General features: G+C 39.4%; 2 protein-coding genes across 9 annotated transcripts in view; one reads left to right on the top strand and one right to left on the bottom strand.

Moving 5' to 3' along the window:
- MARCHF8 (membrane associated ring-CH-type finger 8) overlaps window positions 1-21,419 on the bottom strand; it is a 112,172-nt gene that overhangs the window by 74,579 nt on the left and 16,174 nt on the right. Inside the window, exons 2-4 of one of the 8 annotated variants that reach the window (XM_061405731.1) lie at window positions 16,452-16,816; window positions 4,286-4,366; window positions 2,864-2,966 (exon numbers count right to left, since the gene is read on the bottom strand). The exons of 3 other annotated variants lie outside the window; for them this stretch is intronic. The gene's annotated coding sequence lies outside the window, so the exon portion shown is untranslated. Of the gene's footprint in view, window positions 1-2,863; window positions 2,967-4,285; window positions 4,367-10,807; window positions 11,935-16,451; window positions 16,817-21,419 lie in introns of those variants that run through there. 4 more of the 8 variants (XM_061405727.1, XM_061405730.1, XM_061405728.1 and 1 more) reach the window with 4 other exon arrangements.
- LOC133240605 (alpha-ketoglutarate dehydrogenase component 4) lies at window positions 1,778-2,441 on the top strand. The gene is made up of 2 exons (XM_061405737.1): window positions 1,778-2,096; window positions 2,201-2,441. The coding sequence occupies exons 1-2, from the start codon at window positions 1,803-1,805 to the stop codon at window positions 2,216-2,218; spliced, it is 312 nt and encodes a 103-aa protein (XP_061261721.1). The 5' UTR covers window positions 1,778-1,802; the 3' UTR covers window positions 2,219-2,441.

Raw genomic sequence — 21,419 nt, 5'->3', positions numbered from 1 at the left:
TCAAGATGTTTCTGTGAAGGTATATTCATAGATATGATTAACATTTAAATCAAGAGACTTTGTGTAAAAGATATTACTCTCCATAACGGGTCCTGTCCGACTCTTTGTGACCCCATGGGCTGTAGCCTGCCAGGCTCCTCTGTCCATGGGATTCTCCAGGCAGGAATACTGGAGTGGGTGGCCATTCCCTTCTAAAGGGATCACACCCAGGTCTCCTGCATCGCAGTCAGATTCTTTACTGTGTGACTCACTAGGGAAGGGCCTATAATGTGGGTAGGACTCATCTATCATATGAAGGCCTTAGAACAAAAAACCCCTCTAAGCCTCTCTTGGAAGAAGACAGAATTTTGCCAGTAGACCTGTGGTCTCAAATTTCAGATTCAACTCTTCTCTCAGTTCCCCAATCTGCCAGCCTAGCGTGCAGGTTTTAGACCTGGCAGCCTCTATAGTCACATGAGCCAATTTCTTAAAATCTATCAATAAGAATCTTTCTCTATCCATCTATCTTTTTATATACTATTGGTTCTGTTTCTTTGGCGAACCCTAAAACAAAATACTACCTAGTTACAGATCATTCCTCACAGTATAGAACCCTTGGCCTACCAAAAAGGCTGAACCCTCTTTGGACCATTACATATTTCTTTAGCATTCCCTGCAGTGTTCTGGATCGCCATGCATTTCTTTTAAGCATTCCCCACAGTGTTCTATATAGAGCACGGGTGAAATATTTCTGAAAATTTAACTGGTGTTTCTTTATGACTAAACCTTGAATCCTCCCAGTTTCCTAATCTTTCTGCCTTAATTACTGTGATCTGCATGATAATGTATTACAGAGCATAAGCTGAAAGAAAGAAAAGTAACTCTGGCCCCATTTTCCTCTGGGTAAATCCCAAAGGTGGTTAAAGTCTATTAAGAATTGGGAATTTTAATATTAATTTGCATGGGTGGTACAATGTAAAAGCCTTCAGTTTACTGTTTGCTCTATGATCCTGAAACTCAGTTTTCTCCCTCTAGATATTACTTTTCAGTGGAAAAAAACTATAGTGAGAAAAACTTTTCAATCATCAAAGTAGTAACCCAGTGCAAGTCGCTCCGTCGTGTCTGACTCTTTGCAAACCTATGGACTATACAGTCCACGGAATTCTCCAGGCCAGAATACTAGCCTTTCCCTTCTCCAGGGGATATTCCCAACCCAGGGATCGAACCCAGATCTCCCTCATTGCTGGCGGATTCTTTACCAGCTGAGCAACAAGGGAAGCCCAAGTAACCCAAGATCTAATTTAAAAATAATATAAATGTAAACTAGGAAATAGTTATTTGCTTTTAAAGTCAGCTATCACTTCTCAGAGGTTTTCACCTCATTATAAAACCCTTCTCTCTGGGAAGACACACAAAACATCTCAATCAAAGACACAGACAAGCATGCATTTTCATGCAGACAAGGAAGGCAGCGTGACCCCACACTGAAATAACTCAGCTAGTATGTTCTGAGCACCTATAAATTCTGTTTGCTAAACATTTCCTCTGCTCTGGACCCTCCAATAACTCTAATCTGTTGATTCAATCTGTGGTAAAGGATGAGTAAATAGAACCACGTACAACGGATAAGGTAAAAAAATTCAGAACTCTGCCCTTAACCGTTTAAATCTACATTCCACAAAAGATACTCTTTTTTTAACTGTAGGAAAAAAATGTAACAAAATTTATGAAATTAGCCATTTTAGATGTACAGTTCAGTAGTATTAATTATATTCACATTGTCAGGAAAAGATCTCCAAAACAGCTGCCCCTTCTCGGGGGTCATGATGGGCAGCAAGATGGCGTCTGCCAGCAGGGTCGTTCAGGTAGTCAAGCCACATACTCCATTAATAAGGTTCCCTGACAGAAGAGACAATCCTAAACCAAATGTATCAGAAGTTCTACGATCAGCAGGACTACCATCTCATACTTCTTCAATTTCACAGCATTCTAAGGGAAGTAAATCGCCAGACTGGCTGATGCATCAGGGTCCACCAGACACGGCAGAGATGATAAAAACTTTACCTCAGAAATACAGAAGGAAACTTGTGTCTCAAGAAGAAATTGAATTTATCCAAGTATGTTGTTGCTCTTTATCCCAATACTGTGGAAGACACCTTCACATTATTAGCTTTGGAGTTTCAGATGCTGATTTACATGTTCTTCCAATTGTCTTGTCAAGCGTGGAGGTCCAGAATAATCACTGATAATGTGGCTCTAATATTTGTCATCAGATAAAGAAGAGTCTTTCTAAAAAAGGACTTCCAGAATGAGAAATGAAAAATTGTATATTAAACAACTTTAATAAATATTCTGTAAAAAGGAAAAAAAAGATGAAGTATAGAAAATTTAGATGGACACTTATGTCTCCTAATTTATGTATCTTGGTCAGCTTCTCTATAAGCTTACCTGATTGTTTACATACTTTATACCTTAATTAAAGTATACATTTTAAAATGTTAAAAAAAAAAAAAAAAAAAAGATCTCCAAAACATTTTCAATTTCCAAAACTGAAACTCTATACCCTTTAAGGAGAAGGCAATGGCACCCTACTCCAGTATTCTTGCCTGGAAAATCCCATGGACGGAGGAGTCTGGTAGGCTGCAGTCCATGGGGTCGATAAGAGTCGGACACGACTGAGCAACTTCCCTTTCACTCTTCACTTTCCTGCATTGGAGAAGGAAATGGCAACCCACCCCAGTGTTCTTGCCCGGAGAGTCCCAGGGATGGCGGAGCCTAGTGGGCTGCCGTCTATGGGGTCGCACAGAGTCGGACACGACTGAAGCGACTTAGCAGCAGCAGCAGCAGCAGCATACCCTTTAAACAAAAGATGCAATAAACTCACCAAAGTTATGGTAGTAATCATTTCATGATGCATGTAAATCAAATCATTTTTCTGTATACCTTAACCTTATACAGTGCTGTATGCCAATTAGACCTCAGTAAAACTGGAAGGAAAAAAATAAACCAACAGCAAAGAAGATGCTTATTCTGAATCCTCCTACCCACTGCCCATTTTACTCTATACATGAAGCAAAATCATTTTCACAGTGAACTTTATGGACTATACCAGAATAACAGCAGATTTAAAAAAAAATGTTCAAGGAAATGGAAGAGGTCAGAAGTATGACTATGGACAGAAGATCCATATGAACCCCTGTGTGGAGAGAGGACACAGCTGGAATATAGCTTCACGGTCACTCTGAATGCAAGTGAGGAGTCAGAAGAGGCGGGCCCACAGCTAAAGCAAGTCAAACGAGGCAGCACCAACTACAGAAGCAGCAGTCCTCTGGTGACTGCGTTCAGTGGGGTTTACCAGTCCTCCAGCTGCCCACAGTAAGGATGGCAAGACTGCTGGGAAGTATACAGTGCCAATCTAACAGGTGCACTGTGCCAAGCCTCATTCAACAGACTTTTAGCTAAATATGCCTATTCAGGCCTACAAAATAATAATAATGACTTAACTATAAATCTAGTAAAATAATCTACCACAGTATAAGTGTTCAACAAATAAAAGTATCCCTGATATTTTTCTACCTGTTACTATACTTTAAATGTAACTCTGGTGTTTCTATTTTAGAAAGATGAACCCTGATTAAATCACTAGCTTTTAAAATCACTTACATACATTTTCTTCCAAAGCCTGACTCCCAGCTGAGCCTGCACTGGGACGGCTCCAGGAAAGATAAGAGGGATTTTGCACATGACTGAGGTTATGCACAGGGTCAGTCCTGCTAAAGGCCAGTTTACAGAAGTCTGGGAACTCTCAAAGAGGTGGGGGGACAGGAGGTGGGGCGCCACTCATTCTAAACCAACGTCTAAGTTTAGTCCAAAGAAAGCCACAGACCATGAGAACAGAATGTGGCTTGGAGAGCGTGCTGCCTGTGGTTCACACTGCACTGCAGAGGACAAGGGAGCTATGAATACAGAGTTAAAGGCACTGCTGAGAGAGACTGTAGAACAATGAAGGCTCAAGGAACAGGCAGCGCAGGAAGCAGCAGCTGTGAGTCACAAAGCTGGGAGTGGCTCGGGTGACAGGGACACTGCGGACCTTCCACAGGTCTGGGGCGTGAACACTGGACAGCTCCAGCAGAGTAAGGAGCAAAGGCAAAGTTAGAGCCAGGACCGTGACAGCTAAGCCAACCAAGAGATTACTAGAGCCCCTTCCACTCACAAGGCCACGTGAATAAAATGTGCCTGTGATGAGTACTTAAGTACTGTACTCTAGAAAGTGGACAATGTTATCCATGACAAAGGTACACCCTACCTCCTGGCAGAATTCGTATTCAAATGGTCTCTTGAGGAAAATATCTTCAGTTAAGGTCCTTTGGACTCTCACAGATTAAATCTGAATAAGAAGAAAAGCTCACAATCAAAATTTACTTAAAACTGCTAATTAAAATCCAACTTATGAGATAATTTTATAAAATACAAATAGTTCCAGTTATACACTGCTTACAGAAGACACATGATGAATAATAACACAAAAAGTTGAAAATAAAAGAATTTAAAATGTTAAATATTAACCAAAAGAAAACAAGAATAGCTCTAACAACAAAAAATAAGCCTCTTTTATCTGTTACTCACTGTAAGTTGAGAGAAAGTTCAGAAAACATGGTCTTAAAGAATGGAAATCTCAACTGAGAAATGAAAATTATGAAACAGAACCAAACAAAAATCCTAGAACTGAAAAGAATGAAAACTTAACGGATGATCTTAACAGTAGTTTGGAGATGATAGAAAAGTTAGGAAACTAGAAAAAACAGACTAATGTAAATTATCCAAGCTGGAAAATAAAAAAAAAGACTGTAGAAAAATGAACACTCACAAAGCTGTGAAATAACATCAAACAGTGTAACATAGGTATAACTGGAGATCAGAAGGCGAAGAGAAGGATACCAGAGCAGAAAAGTATTTGGAGGCCCAATAGCTGTAAACCTCCCAGATATGATGAAAAGACACTGACTTATATTAGAAACCCAAGAAACGTAGTGAACCCTGCATTCAGTTCACTTCCATCACTCAGTTGTGTCTGACTCTTTGCGATGCCACAGACGGCAGCACACCAGGCTTCTCTGCCCACCACCAACTCCCAAAGCTTACTCAAATTCATGTCCATTGAATTGGTGATGCCATCCAACCATCTTATCCTCTGTCATCCCTTTCTCCTCCTGCCTTCAATCTTCTAGCATCAGGGTCTTTTTCAGTGAGTCAGTTCTTCACATCAGGTGGCCAAAGTATTGCAATTTCAGCTTCAGCATCAGTTCTTCCAATGAATATTCAGGACTGATTTCCTTTAGGATGGACTGGTTGGATCTCCTTGCAGTCCAAGGGACTCTCAAGAGTCTTCTCCAGGACCACAATTCAAAAGCATCAATTCCTCGACGCCCAGCCTTCTTTATAGTCCAACTCTCACATCCATACACAATTACTGGAAAAACCATAGCTTTGACTGGACAGACTTTTGTTGGCAAAGTAATGTCTCTGCTTTTTAATATTCTGTCTAGGTTGGTCATAACTTTTCTTCCAATGAGCAAGCGTCTTTTAATTTCATGGCTTCGGTCTGCAGTGATTTTGGAGCCCAAGAAAATAAAGTCTGTCACTGTTTCCATTGTTTCCCCATCTATTTGCCATGAACTGAGGGACTGGATGCCATGATCTTATTTTTTTGAATGTTGAGCTTTAAGCCAACTTTTTCACTCTGCTCTTTCACTTTTACCAAGAGCCTCTTTAGTTCTTCTTCACTTTCTGCCATAAGGGTAATGTCATCTGCATATCTAAGGTTATTGATATTTCTCCTGGCAATCTTGATTCCAGCTTGTGCTTCTTCCAGCCCAGCATTTCACAGGATGTACTCTGCATATAAGTTAAATAAGCAGGGTGACAATATACAGCCTTGATGTACTCCTTTCCCAATTTGGAACCAGTCTATTTTCAGTTCTAACTGTTGCTTCTTGACCTGCATATAGATCTCTCAGGAGGCACGTCAGGTGGTCTGGTATCCCCATCTCTTGAAGAATTTTCCACAGTTTGTGGTGATCCACACAGTCAAAGGCTTTGTCAATAAAACAGAAGTAGATATTTTTCTGGAACTCTCTTGCTTTTTCGATGACTCAGTGGATGTTGGCAATTTGATCTCTGGTTCCTCTGCCTTTTCTAAAACCAGCTTGAACATCTGGAAGTTCATGGTTTATGTACTGTTGAAGTTCTAGCTTGGAGGATTTTGAACATTACTTTGCGAGCGTGTGAGATGAGTACAACTGTGTGGTAGTTTGAGCATGCTTTGGCATTGCCTTTCTTTGGGATTGGAATGAAAACTGACCTTTTCCAGTCCTGTGGCCACTGCTGTTTTCCAAATTTGCTGGCATACTGAGTGCAGCACTTGCACAGCATCATCTTTCAGGATTTGGAATAGCTCAACTGGAATTCCATCACCTCCACTAGCTTTGTTCGTAGTGATGCTTTCTAAGGCCCACTTTACTTCACATTCCAGGATGTCTGGCTCTAGGTCAGTGATCACAGCATCATGATTATCTTGGTTGTGAAGCTCTTTTTTGTCCAGTTCTTCTGTGTATTCTTGCCACCTCTTCTTAGTATCTTCTGCTTCTGTTAGGTCCATACCATTTCTGTCCTTTAGCAAGCCCGTCTTTGCATGAAGTGTTCCCTTGGTATCTCTAATTTTCTTGAAGTCATCTCTAGTCTTTCCCAATTTCTTTGCATTTTGATCGCTGAGGAAGGCTTTCTTATCTCTCCTTGCTATTCTTTGGAATTCTGCTATTCTTTGAAGAACTCTTCTGTTGTTTGCTATTCTCTGGAATTCTTTGGATCAGTGGAGAAATAACTCCAGAAAGAGTGAAGAGATGAGCCAAAGCAAAAACAACACCCAGTTGTGGATGTGACTGGTGATGGAAGTAGAGTCCAATGCTATAAAGAGCAGTATTGCATAGGAACCTGGAATGTTAGGTCCATGAACAAGGCAAATTGGAAGTGGTCAATCAGGAGATGGCAAGAGTGAACGTCAACATTGTAGAAATCAGTGGACTAAAATGGACTGGAATGGGTGAATTTAACTCAGATGACCATTGTATCTACTACTGTGGACCCTTAGAAGAAATGGAGTAGCCATCATAGTCAACAAAAGATCCAGAAATGCAGTACTTAGATGCAATCTCAAAAATGACAGAATGATCTCATTTGTTTCCAAGTCAAACCATTCAATATCACAGTAATCCAAGTCTATACCCGATCAGTAATGCTGAAGAAGCTGAAGTTGAATGGTTCAATGAAGACCTACAAGACCTTCTAGAACTAGCACCCCAAAAAGATGTCCTTTTCATCACAGGGGACTGGAATGCAAAAGTAGGAAGTTAAGAGATACCTGGAGTAACAGGCAAATTTCGCCTTGGAATACAAAACAAAGTCAGGGCAAAGGCTAACAGAGTTTTGCCAAGAGAATGCACTGGTTATACCAAACTCCCTCTTCCAACAACACAAGAGAAGACTCTACACATGGACATCACCAGATAGTCAATATCAAAATCAGACTGATTATGTTCTTTGCAGCCAAAGATGGAGAAGCTCTATATAGTCAGCGAAAACAAGACTGGGAGCTGATTGTAGCTCAGATCATGAACTCCTTATGGCCAAATTCAGACTTAAATTGAAGAAAGTAGGAAAAACCACTAGATAATTCAGGTATGATCTAAATCAAATCCTTTACAATTATACAGTGGAAGTGACAAGTAGATTCAAGGGATTAGACCTGATAGAGTGTCTGAAGAACCATGGACAGAGGTTCATGACATTGTACAGGAGGCAGTGATCAAGACCATCCCCAAGAAAAAGAAATGCAAAAAGGCAAAATGGTTGTCTGAGGAGGCCTTACAAATAGCTGAGAAAAGAAGAGAAGCAAAAGGCAAAGGAGAAAAGGAAAGAACCCTATGTAGGATCAATATAAACAGAACTGCATCTGAGCATCAGAAACTAATGGAAATCAAAAATTAAGAGAAAAATCTTGAAAGCACCTAGAAAGAAACAATAACAATGACAACAATAACTACAGTATGAATTATCACTTTCTATCAGAAAAAAGCCAGAAAACAATGAAATGATAACCATAATGTTGAAAGAATTCCATATGCAGCAAAAATATCTTTCAAAAATCAAGCAAAATAAAGAAGTCCAGATGAACAAAAACTAAGGAAATTTATTTCCAGCAAATGATACCTGATAAAGACTAGAATCTACAAAAAGAAAAGAAGGGTAACACAGATGGAAATATGTGGATTAACAAAGAACTATCTCTCATTTTCTCCTCTTAGCACAACAAGTGTAACATGGAGGCTTGCAATGTAGATTTATGTAAAATATATGAAAACAACAGCACAGTGAACATGATGAGAATGGGATTACATTGTTGCAAAGTGCTTCTATTTTACAAGAATTGGTAAGACATTAATTATGAGAGTAGGACAGATTGCACTAAGTTGAGGATGAATGCTGCAACTGCAAATGCAACCACTAAAAATAAGTTATTCAATGGAATATCAAAACAATCAGTAGAGTAAGGGAGTAAGAGAGTAACAGAAAAGGGAGGGGATAAAAGATCTAAACCCGACTTTAGTCAGTTTTCACTGTGTACAGTCATCTTCCATAAAGTTGGCAGGAACATGGAATTAGTGAACACAGAACCATTGCTCCTAGGGGAGATACAAGGTGAGGTTCCAGGGAGCCTCTGGTCACAACACTTCAGTCAACCATCAACACATAAGCTTGTGTTAGTTTGCTTGTGTTTGAAGACACCTTATTTAGCAAATATATTTTGTCCATTCATTAACACTGAACTCATGATCAATAGTATTTTAACTCCTGCCTGAGGAAGCCTGCCTAATAACAAGCCTATTTTCTCCGTAAGGCACACTACAGTCTTCTTTACTTAGGAACACGAGGCAGCATCTCAGCACTATGCTTAGGGGCAATTTTAAACAGTGAAAGCATGAAAAAAAACCCTACAAAATGTGAAAATCATGGCACTGAAGAGATCACAAAAAGGACAGTGTGAGAGATGCAACAGGAAGGTAGAGTATGACTTGCTCAGCATCACTTCAGAGCCGGGACACTAGACGACTCAAACATTTCACTGCTTTGTGCGTGTCCGTGAATGATGCTGAGAGCACTGTCAGTACTGACTTGGGGATCAGAATTAAATTTTAGTGAGTAGGTTTATAGATTCTATTCTATATCTGCAGATATAGAATACATGAATAAAGAGAATCAACTGTGTGTCAGTCAGTGCATTAAATATAAAGGGGCCAAATATTCCAATTAAAAGGCACAGACTGTCCGAATGGGGATAAAGAAAAACAAAAGCCAAAAGATGAGACCCAACCATAGCCTGCAAGACACGCAGAGAGATGCACTCTGAGTCTAAAACACCGGTCTAAAGTGGAGAGAATGGAAAAAGAGAAACACAACTTTCCACAACTGACACATGCTGAAACTTGAAAAATCTGAATAGCAATACGTCTGTTAAACAAATTAACTGGTTAGTCTACCCTTCTACAACAAGAAAACTCAAAGCTCAAGTGGTTTCACTAGTGAATCCTATCAAACAATAAGGAAGAGAATAATTCCCACCTCATTTACATGCTTTGCCTAAAACTATCAGAAAAATCTAAACAAGAAAATTAAAAAAAAAAAAACTACAAATCATAAACATAGTTTATGCTGCTGCTGCTGCTAAGTCACTTCAGTCATGTCCGATTCTGTGCAACCTCATAGACGGCAGCCCACCAGGCGCCCCCGTCCCTGGGATTCTCCAGGCAAGAACACTGGAGTGGGCTGCCATTTCCTTCTTCAATGCAGGATAGTTCATGAACCCAGATGAAAACATCCTTAGCAAACTATTGGAAAAATCAGCAACTTATAAAAATAATAATATATCATGACCAAGTGGAGTTTATCCCAGGAACATAAAGTTACATGAGTATCTGAAAGTCAGTATCGTGTCACAGAATAACTGATGCAACAAAAGCACTTAACAAAAATCAACATCCATACTGAGTTTTTAAAAAAAAAACAAAAAACCTCAGCACACTAGACACAGAGAAACTTCCTTAATCCTATACACCTACAGCAAATAATACACTTAATAGTAAAATCCTGAGGCCCTTTCCACTTGATTGGCAACAAGGGAAGGGTGCCCGTTCTTACCACTTCTATTGAACAACAGACAGAAGCTCCTAGCCAGTGTAATATGGCAAAGAAAAGAAAGAATGGCTAAAAATTGGAAAAGAAGGTATAAAAACTGTTTCTTTTCACAGAGAACATAATTACTAACAAAGAAATTTCTAGGAAATCTAAATTAGTCCAGCCAGATTAATCTAAGTCAATTTAGCAAGGCTGCAGGATGCAAGGTCATCCTACAAAATCCAAATATATTTCTACAGACTAACAGCAAAATGAAAATGAAATTTTAAAATTTTATCTTAATGTTAAAGAGCAGATTAATTATGAATCATTTTTACAAAAGACATGCATGTCTCATATACTGAAAACTGAAATACACTTATGAGAGAAATTAAATATCTAAGGGCATGGAGACATACACCTTGTTTGTAATTTGGAAAATTCATTACTGTAAAGAGGCTGATTCTGCCCAGAATTCTGTTCATATTCCAAACAGATATTTTTGCAGAAATTGGCCATTGGATTCTAAAACATACAGGAAAATGTGAAGGATGTAAAAGAGCCAAAACAATCTTAAAAAAGAGTAAGTTGAAGGACTTACACTTCAAGACTTATTGTAAAGCCACAGTAATCATCAAAGTGTGGTCTTGGTCTCACGACAGACAAATCCATCAAAACAGAGAGTCCAGGGACAGACTCACACTGACACTGTCACCCGATTTTCCTAGGAGGCACAAAAGCAATTCAACAGAAAATGGAAATCCTTTTCAACAAACAGTGCTGAAGCAACTGGCTGTTCATATAGAAAAAATGATCAACTTTAACCCCTATCTGACATCACAAACCAAAAATAATTTGAGATGGATCCCAAATCTTTTTTACATTTTTGATGCATTTACTTTGAAGAATAAAATAGTCTTCTGATGTCAAAATTTATAAAGTAAGTTTCATGCTCTGAATTTTACTTTTAATATGCTATTTTTCCAAGTCAGTTTCAAAGTATCAGCTTTTAATGAGACAGTAAACTTCAAAAGTTTTAGTTCAGTACACACAGCAATTCTTTTTTTCTTCTAGTCTTACTGAGGTATAATTAACATATAGCACTGTGTAAATTTAAGGTATACAGCATAATGATTTGACCTACATCATGAAACATTACCACAATAAGCTTAGTGGACATACACCATCTCACATGGATACAATATTAAAGAAAGAGAAAAATACATTTCCTCCCTTGTGATGAGAACCCCTAGGACTTAATCCCTTAACAACTTTCATATATAACATATAGGAGTGCTAACTGTATTTATCATGTTGTACAGGACATCCCTAAGTATCTTTTACGTGAGTGTCTGTACCTTTCAACTACCTTCATCCAATTTCTCTCTCCACCCCATCTCGCCTCCAGTAACAACAAATCTCCTCTCTTTTTCTGAGTCTGTTTGCTGTTGAAGTGTAACTGACCTACAAGACTATGTGATTCCTGTACACAACACAGTGACTCAATATTTCTATGCGTTTCAGAACGATCACCATGAAAAGCATGTTATCATGTCACTATACAAAGACATTATATAATTACTGATCATATTCCCCATACTGTGTATTTCATACCTATGAATCATTTATTTTGTAACTGAAAGTTTGTACCTCCTAATTTTAACCTAAAGCCAAAACTATGAAACTCCTAGAAATAAACACAGGAGAATATCTTTATACCTTGTGTATAAACAAGATGCAAAAGCATACGACAATTCAAAACAAGGAGGGGCACCAGAATGTCTTAATTAACACTGGGTAGTATCAATACGAGCCGACAGTTTTTAAAATATGTAAGTAAAACCCACAAATGTATGTGTGCGTGTGCATGTGTATCTACAAACATGTCCTCGCTCTGCCCACAGAACAGGAGTAGCAGTCATGACACTGGTGCGTGCACCATGCACCCGGACCTAATTTCCCCCTAATAGGAGCAAGGCTATCTGATCTGAGGGCTGAGGCACAAAAAACTGGCCCAGAGTAGCCTGTGGCACCAGAAAGCAAAAAATGTTCAAAGAATTATGGAGATATAGAAAATAATCTGAGTAGTGAATTATAGGCCACTAAATAATAAAGTGCTGTGTCACTCAGTTGCGTCCGACTCTTTGTGACCTCATGGACTGTAGCCTATCATGATCCTCTCTCCATGAGGATTCTCCAAGTTAGAAAACTGGAGTGGTCTGCCATGCCCTCCTCTAGGGGATCTTCCCAACCCAAGGATCAAACCCACGTCTCCTGCATTGCAGGCAGATTCTTTACCATCTGAGCCACCAGGCAAGCCCCAAATAAGGACAGATCTATGAATAATTCAAATAGATAAATAAACAGGGGTGAAGCTCTTCTTTGCAGCAGAATACCAACTAATAAATACAGAAGTGAAGTCACTCAGTCGTGTCTGACTCTTTGCAACCCCTTGGACTGTAGCCCACCAGGCTCCTCCACCCATGGAATTTTCTAGGCAAGAGTACTGGAGTGGGTTGCCATTTCCTTCTCCAAATAAATACAGAAGGAAGTATGTATTTCTTTACTGGATGCTAAAATCATCATTGGACGCAAAAACATGTGGGTGAATGTTCAAAAAGGAGTAGGATTCCCTGGTGGCTCAGTCGGTAAAGAATCTGCCTGCAATACAGGAGACCCGGCTTCGATCCCTGGGTCAGGAAGACCCGGGTTCGATCCCTGGGTCAGGAAGAAGGGAATGGCTACCCACTCCAGTGTTCTTGCCTGGAGAATTCCATGGACAGAGGAGCCTGGCAGGCTACAGTCCACAGAGTAGCAAAGAGTAGACACCATTGAGGGATTAACACTTTCACTTTTTGATACTTAATAACTTCAAAGGAAAAAATCTGTATCTTGGCAGTAGAGAAATCTAGAAAATAGTGACTTAATCAAGTGTCCAATGTCATCATCAATATTGGAACAAACTAGCATTGGGGGCACCAAACGTCTTGTGCTAAGAACAATAAAATCACTTTCCTGTAATTCTGTCTGCAGTGTACACCCTGAATCTAACCAGGAGGAAACTTCAGAGAAACACAAATTGGCAAACATTCTGGAGGGAAAAAGAAAAAATAAAAAAACTGGTCCATAGTCTTCAAAAAGGTCAAATGTCAAGGATGAAAAATTCGGGTTAAGGAACTATTCCAAATCAAAAGAGACTAAAGAAACATGACAATCAAATTCAGTGTCATTCTGGACTGGACACTGAACAGAGAACACAAGAGCAATAAAGGACATTACAGGGACAACCGCTGAAAATGCAGTATGAAGTCTGAATTAGTAACAGTACTGCACTAATTATTAAATTTTTATAAGGTCATTATAAGAGATTGTCCCAGGTCTTAAGAAATACACAACTTAGACTCAAATGAATCAGAAAAAATGTATTTATACACATGCATAGAGAGAGAGTGATAAAGCTAATGGGGTAAATTTCTAACAAGTGGTAAATCTTAGTAAAGGATATGTGGTAGTTCTTTGTACTCTTACACTTTTTCTCTAAATCTGAAATCATATCAAAATTAAAAGTCACACATAAAGCAAAAGGCACAACTGTAAAATCGGAAAAGTGTCTGGATAAACACGAAGGACAAATGATCACTTCCCTCAATATATAAACAAATTGTATAAAGGAATCAGAAAAAAGCAGTAACAGCCCCAAAAGATTAATGGGAAAAAACATGTGCAGCCAATTCACAAAAGGAACTAATGTACTTCTAAAGGAAAAACAATAACAAAAAGCCAACTTCACTAATAATTTAAACAGGCAAAGGAAGATAACAATGAGACGTTTTCCATCTGTTAAATCAATTATTTTCTTTTTTAAAACACCCAACATTGGCAAGAATATCCTGAAACGGCCACTCAACGTCCCGCTCGTGGGAATGTTAATTAGAAACTTTGAGCGATGCACTTCAGCAATTTAATCTAAGAATCTGAAGAATATCCAAACCACTTCACCCAGTTCATGACACCATCCCAAGGAGACCATCCGAACTGTGGGTTCAGGTGTACGCCCGAAGTTGTTCATCAGAGGGTATTTCCAGTAGCAAAGCTCTTTAAAATAAGCTGTATGTGAAGCGACTGGGAAGTGGTTAAATAAACTAAGACATAATCATAAAAGGCAATATGCAGTCCTTAATAGGTACTAAAAATGGGAAATGGCATGCAATAAGTGTTAAGAGAATAAAGCTTATAAAAACAGGCATTCAAGATGACTCCAATTAGGTAAAAAGCCATCAGTAGTACCCAGGAAAAAGTACTAATTATGAACACTGACTGTCTGAAAATTAATAAAACAAGGACTGCAAGCACTTGCTCTGGTCTCAAGTTTGTCTATCTTGCCCACCCCTTACCACCTGCCCCTACCCAAGATAGAGCCACCATTCCTTCCAAGGTGGTACATTCGCAATTACCTGTTTCTCGCTCCCTCTCAGCATTTCTTGAGGACAATGCACCATCCCCAGTTGCACTCATTAAACATCTTCTGCTTAATATTTACAAATTCTCCCACCTCATTTCATACACATTAAAAAAAAAAACTGGCTCTATCCAGCTACTGAAGTCACCTCAAAAATGAAATCTAAATTGAATATGGAAGTTCACCAAGATGTAGCTTCTCTTTCCTTTGCTTCTTTCAAATAAAAACATTAAGGAGAAAAGTGCTTTCTTTCAACACTCCACAGACTCCCAAGGCAGGCTTCAGGAGACATAACGACATCACAAACCTGATAAGTGCTGTGCGCCAGGACCACCCATGTCATCGTCATCTCAGGCTCGCGTCAAAGAACATTTGAGTCTAATCATTAGCTGCCACCAAAAAACACACCCATCTGCATGCTGCAGTGCTCAGCCACTACCCAGGGCCACACCTGACTCCAGCCCCACCCTATTCCCCACTGAATCCACCTTCCACTTGGCAACTTTCCACCTAATGAGATGAGCAGAGCACAGTCAGGAGGAAGAGGTTGTGAGCAAGGCTGGCAACACGGAGAAACCAGATGGGAGGGGAATGCCCACAACTGTGGCACAGGGCTGACTGAGAGGCATTCTAAGTCAGTGATCTTCAACTGAGGTGATTTTTGCCACTCGGGGGACTTTTGGCAAAGTCCTAGAGATATTTTTGGTTGCCCTAACTCTCGGGATGTTACTGGCATCCAGTGTGAAGAGGCCAAGAAAGCTGCTAACCATTCTAAAATGCACCAACAGTCCCCACAACAAATCATCCATACCCAAATGCCAACAGGGCTAAGGTTGAGAAACCTGTCATAAAGTGATTTATCCACCAATACAGCACAATCTAAACCCAGCTCAGCAGGAACAGGACACACAGTGGGTGAAGGAGACTTGAGCATTTTATGAAATGTAAACACACACACATGTACACAAAGCCTCCTCAGCCAGATGCTTAGGGCAGAGCGACAGAGTCGTTCCCTTGGACCAAACTTCTGCTGCAGGACTTGGGAACAAGAACACTACAATTTAATGAAAGTAATAAGAATACCTCTTCTTCCTCAAGGGCTTGCTCTGCCACATGTCACATATTTCTTCAAAGACTGCCTCACAGCAGACACTGTGAGGAGATAATACTATCAAAATTGCCCAGACTGGTAAACATCTCCAGAGAAGTTGGCAATGCACCCACATAGTTGGTGACAAATTTAGCTGCCTATCTCAAGGACCTAAGAACCCAAACTCACAGTTCCCAGCTTAGCTTAAAAGTGACAAACATTCAAAGATCATTCAAAGAGAAGAAAATAATAGTGCTCCTTTCCCCACAAAAACCATCAAAAATTACGTAAGACTTGAGAGAAGCAACAGCTTCAAAACTGAGAACAAAAAGTATTTAGTCTGCACTTCAACAACAAAAACCTGCAGATAAAAAGGAATTTAGTATATAAAATGCCATTATTATAATTCAGTTAAGGTTAGTGACCTCTGTGGCATACTACAGTACCTCTTTTCTTGATTACTTTAACAACTTTATCATGTCATGACTTCCACCCATGGGAGGCCAGAAAGCTAGAGAACTCATCCAGCACCATCCCTGGCTGAGACTTCAATAATTTTGACCTGACTCTGATACATCATTTGCCAGTCTGACCTTGACTTTCATCCCTGTAGGGTTATGAAGCATCCAGCACTTAAGGTGGCCCATTTCAATGTTGGACAGGAGTATTAATAAATGTTAGAAGTGTGTCCATTACCTGAGACAAGAGCAGCCCTCCTTCCATCCATAGGCATTAGTTTTGCCCTCAATTAGTACTGCGAGATGGAGAAAGCAATGGCACCCCACTCCAGTACTCTTGTCTGGAAAATCCCATGGATGGAGGAGCCTGGTAGGCTGCAGTCCATGGGGTCGCGAAGAGTCAGACACGACTGAGCGACTTCACTTTCACTTTTCACTTTCATGCATTGGAGAAGGAAATGGCAACCCACTCCAGTGTTCTTGCCTGGAGAATCCCAGGGACAGGGGAGCCTGGTGGGCTGCCGTCTATGGGGTTGCACAGAGTCGGAGACGACTGACGCGACTTGGCAACATCAGCAGCAGCATGAACTCAATTATGATTCACTGAGACAAAAAAGAAAAACAGAATAGAAGGAATATTAAAGCTCAACCTGTTCAAACTCAATCCTACTTTTATAAATGAGTAAAATAAGATAGAAAAGGATGAAGCAGGGCTGCTTGCCAAAAGTCCAGCAACTATACAGGAAAGCTTGGAGTAGAACTCAAGTTTCCTAACTCTTAAGTCTAATCTCCACAGAACTGTATCAAGTTGTATTAGATGCTGTTACTAATAGAATGGACATTTTTTTAAAGTTTTATGATAAAATAGAAAAATATTTTCAGTTTTCACAAGTTCAAAACAACTCACATCATCACAATCACCTTATGAACCAGTGTAATTGTGACCATTCACACTTTATGGATGGAAGAAACCCAGCTCCAAGGTCACCAGTAAACACTGAAGCTGGCTCTAGAAGCCAGATTCTTAAACCACATGCAACCTGGGTAAGCACCAGAGCGCCCCTAACACTACCACAACCGAATCAACAAACTTGAGACTTCCAGTGATTCTTTAAAATGTTAACGCTTTGATATAATCTAATATAAAAGATACCATTCCTGAAAAAATACTTAAATTATTTTTAACAAACCAAGATAAATTTAAAGATTTACAGTTTATAGCCTCCTAGCATAAAATAAAAGGGCATTTTAACTTTAAAAATTAGGTTACAGTATTACAGTATCATCTTCTACATCAACTACCCTAAAGAAATTCACCAAGAAGCAAACTAATCTTTTGGGGAGTAACACAGAAGGAACTCATTTATCACAGGGAACTTTTTGAGAAACCCTCGGCAAGCAAAGCTTCATGCTCTCAATTATTTCCCAAAGGCTCTTCCACATAAGATGTGTGCCATGAATAATATATAAGCTCTAAGCAAATAATATATTCAATCAGCCTAATTCACACAAATGTAATAAAATATTAAGAAGTAATAAAGGTGTGGACTGAATACTTAGGTTAAGTTCCTTTTCCACCAAGATCCTATTAAAATAATAAAAGGATTTTCTTAAAAAGAAAAAGCTTACACTTCTCAGAAGTTACAGTAAATGTACTTTTCCAATAAGGACAAGTAAAGGCTCTGCATATTTTATATAAAACAAATAGAAGACTTTCAAAGGCAGAAAGAAGGCAGACTAGCTAGGGATCTCAGGATTCAAGGAATGACGTCTTATTAAGTCTCCTGAGTTTTCTTTTTGCCTCATGTAATCCAAAGAATTGGAGCCAAAGAATTGGCAAATCCAGAAACATCAAGAAGTGAACAAAAGCTCCAAGAAAACCTTGCTATTTCTAACCAGAAGAGTAGAAAGAGTCAGCCTAGAAAGTAAAAAAAAAGAAAACCACCACCTGACTCCAGACAAACGTGTATTCATGTTTTGCTGTGCTCAACTGCTTCAGTCAAATCCAACTCTTCGTGATCCTATGGACTGTAGCCCACCAGGCTCCTCTGTCCATGGAATTTTCCTGGCCAAAATACGGGAGTGAGTTGGCATGCCGTCTTCCAGGGGATCTTCCTGATTCAGGCATTAAACGTGTGTCTCCTGTGTCTCCTGCATGACAGGTAGATTCTTTACCACTGAGCCACAAAACCACAGGGAAAAAAACCTGTGGTCACATCACTACCCATGCCAGCAAAGACCAAGGGTAGACAAGACATCTTCTCCCACCAAGACAGAACCAAGCATCCCAACATCCTCATCAGGGTGGTGTCAAGAGGAGGTTGGGTAAGTAGCTGGCCCTTTCTTCCTTACCACTGCTGTGTCTTGGTTTAAAAAAAAAGGGGGGGGGGGGGAGCTCAGCAAAGATATAAAGAAGAGCCAAAAGGAAATTTCAGAACTGAAAAATACAATTACCAAAATACAAAAACCCAGAGATGGGTTCAGCAGAATGGTGTAGACAGAAAAAAGCAGTAACCCAGAAGATAGACAAATAGAAACTACCCAATCTGAATGACAAAGAGAAAGATAAACTGCAAAAGAAAAATGAACAGAGCCTCAGGGACCTGTGGGTCTGTAACTCAAGAGTTAACATTCGTGTCATAGGAGAGAACTGAGCTGAAAAGAACTTGAAATAATGGCTGAAAATATCCAAATTTGGTAAAAGATACATTTACAGACTCAAGATTCTGAGCAAACATCTGAGCAAACAGGATAAACTCAAAGAAATCCTCAGTAAGACATGTAAACAGTTAAACTTCTGAACACTAAAGGATAAAAAACCTTGAAAGCAATGAGACAGAAATAACACCTTACCTATAAGGGAAAAATTATTTAAATGGCAGCATATATTTCATCAGAATATAGAGAGGTCAGAAAGACACAACAGTTTTCAAGTACTGAAAAAAAAAAAAAAGAACTGTCAACAGAGTCCAATATCCAATAAAAATATCCTTCAAAAAGGAAGGGGAAATCAAGACATTTGAGATAAAAGTAAACTAAGAGACAGCTTCACCAGCAGATGTACCCCCAAAGGATGAAATGGCTAAAGGAAGGTCTCTGAACAGAAAGAAAAACCCTTAAGGTATCAGCAAACAGAATTCAGTAAATACAGAAAGAATTATAAACCATGACCAAGTGAGGCTTATCCCAAGGATACAAGATTCTTTTTCAATCTTTGAAAATTAATCAGGAGAAGGGATAAATTGGGAGTTTGGGGCTGACATATACACACTACAATACACAGCTGCTGCTGCTGCTAAGTCGCTTCAGTCGTGTCCGACTCTGTGCGACCCCATAGACGGCATAGAATAAGTAACAACAAGGACCTACTAGATATCACACAGAACTGTACTCAACACTCTGTAATGACCTTTATGGGGAAATCTTTCAAAAGACTGGATATATGTTCTATGCTACATAACTGATTCACTTTGCTGCACAAAGTGAATCAGTTATACAGAAAGTAACAAAATAGAAAGTATACACAAGCAGAAAGTAACAGAACATTGTAAATTAACTGTGAAAGTGAAAGTGAAGTCGCTCAGTCGTGTCCGACTCTTTGCGACCCGTGGACTGTAGCCCACCAGGCTCCTCCGTCCATGGGATTCTCCAGGCAAGAATACTGGAGTGGGTCGCCATTTCCTTCTCCAGGGGATCTTCCCCACCCAGGGAACGAACCCGGGTCTCCCACTTTAACCTCTGAGCCACCAGGGAAGCCCCTGTATTAACTATACTTCAATTAAATCTTTTTAATTAATCACTGTAATCTACAGTGTTGAGGCTAATTAATAAAATCATAGGATGATACCAATGAACAAGGGAAAAGCATATGACAGAACTCAACATCAGTTCATGATTTTTTTTTAAATCTCAGAAAATAGGAATAAAAAAGAACATACTTAATTTGAAAAAGAGCATCTATTAAAAAAAAAAAAAAAACCTACAACTAACATTACACTTAATGATGAGAAAATCACTGCTCTGCCCCTAAGATTGGGGAAAAGGCAACTCTTATTTAATATAGTGCTATAAGTTCTAGCCGGGAGAAGGCAATGGCGACCCACTCCAGTACTCTTGCCTGGAAAATCCCATGGACGGAGGAGCCTGGTAGGCTGCAGTCCATGGGGTCACTAGGAGTCGGACACGACTGAGCGACTTCACTTTATTTTTTCACTTTCATGCATTGGAGAAGGAAATGGCAACCCACTCCAGTGTTCTTGCCTGGAGAATCCCAGGGACGGTGGGGCATGGTGGGCTGCCATCTATGGGTTCGCACAGAGTCGGACACGACTGAAGCGACTTAGCAGCAGCAGCAGCATAAGTTCTAGCCAAAGCTTTAGAGCAAGAAAAGAAATAAAAGGCACACAGATTAGAAAGAAATAAATAAAACTGCACCTATCTTCAGATTACACAGAACATCCCAAGGAAACTAAAAAAAAAAAAAAGAACCTCCCAGATTAACAGAATTCAGCAAAGTTGCAGGATACAAGATAAACATACAAAAATTAGCTGTACTTCTAAATACTAGCAATGAAAATGAGGACATGGAAATTAAAAACACAACATCATTTACAATCATGAAAAAATGGCATATTAGGTGTAAATGTAAGAGAGATCTTCTATGCTGAAAACTATAAAAAATGCTTGTGAAAGAAATTAGAGGACTAATAAAAAAGTAATAAATAATTGTGTTCATGGACAAGACTCAACAAAGTAATAATGTCTATTATTCCCTAATGAATACACTAACTCAAGAAGATTCCTGTTAAATTCTTTTAAAGACTTTGTAGACACAGACACAAATATTTTAAAATGTATATGGAAAGACAAAAGGTAAACCAACCACCTTTGAAAGATAACAGAATGGGAGAAATCAGTCTACTGAATTCAAGACAAGGTCTGTATAGTCAAAGCTATGGTTTTTCCAGCAGTAATGTACAGATGTAACAGCCGGAGCATAAAGAAGGCTGAGGGCCAAAGAACTGATGCTTTTGAACTGTGGTGCTGGAGAAGACTCTTGAGAGTCCCTTGGACTGCAAGAAGATCAAACCAGTCAACCTTAAAGGAAATCAACCCTGAATATTCTTTGGAAGGAGTGATGCTGAAGCTAAAGCTCCAGTACTCTGGCCACCTGATGTAGAGAGCCGACTCACAGGAAAGATTTCCC

This window comes from Bos javanicus, chromosome 28, assembly GCF_032452875.1.
Source record: "Bos javanicus breed banteng chromosome 28, ARS-OSU_banteng_1.0, whole genome shotgun sequence".
Lineage (NCBI taxonomy): Eukaryota > Metazoa > Chordata > Mammalia > Artiodactyla > Bovidae > Bos > Bos javanicus.
This window is presented reverse-complemented; position numbering and strand designations above follow the sequence as displayed.

Bases quoted from the DNA above. Each gene is read 5' to 3' on its own strand.
- LOC133240605 (XM_061405737.1), top strand. From the start codon at position 1,803: ATGATGGGCAGCAAGATGGCGTCTGCCAGCAGGGTCGTTCAGGTAGTC.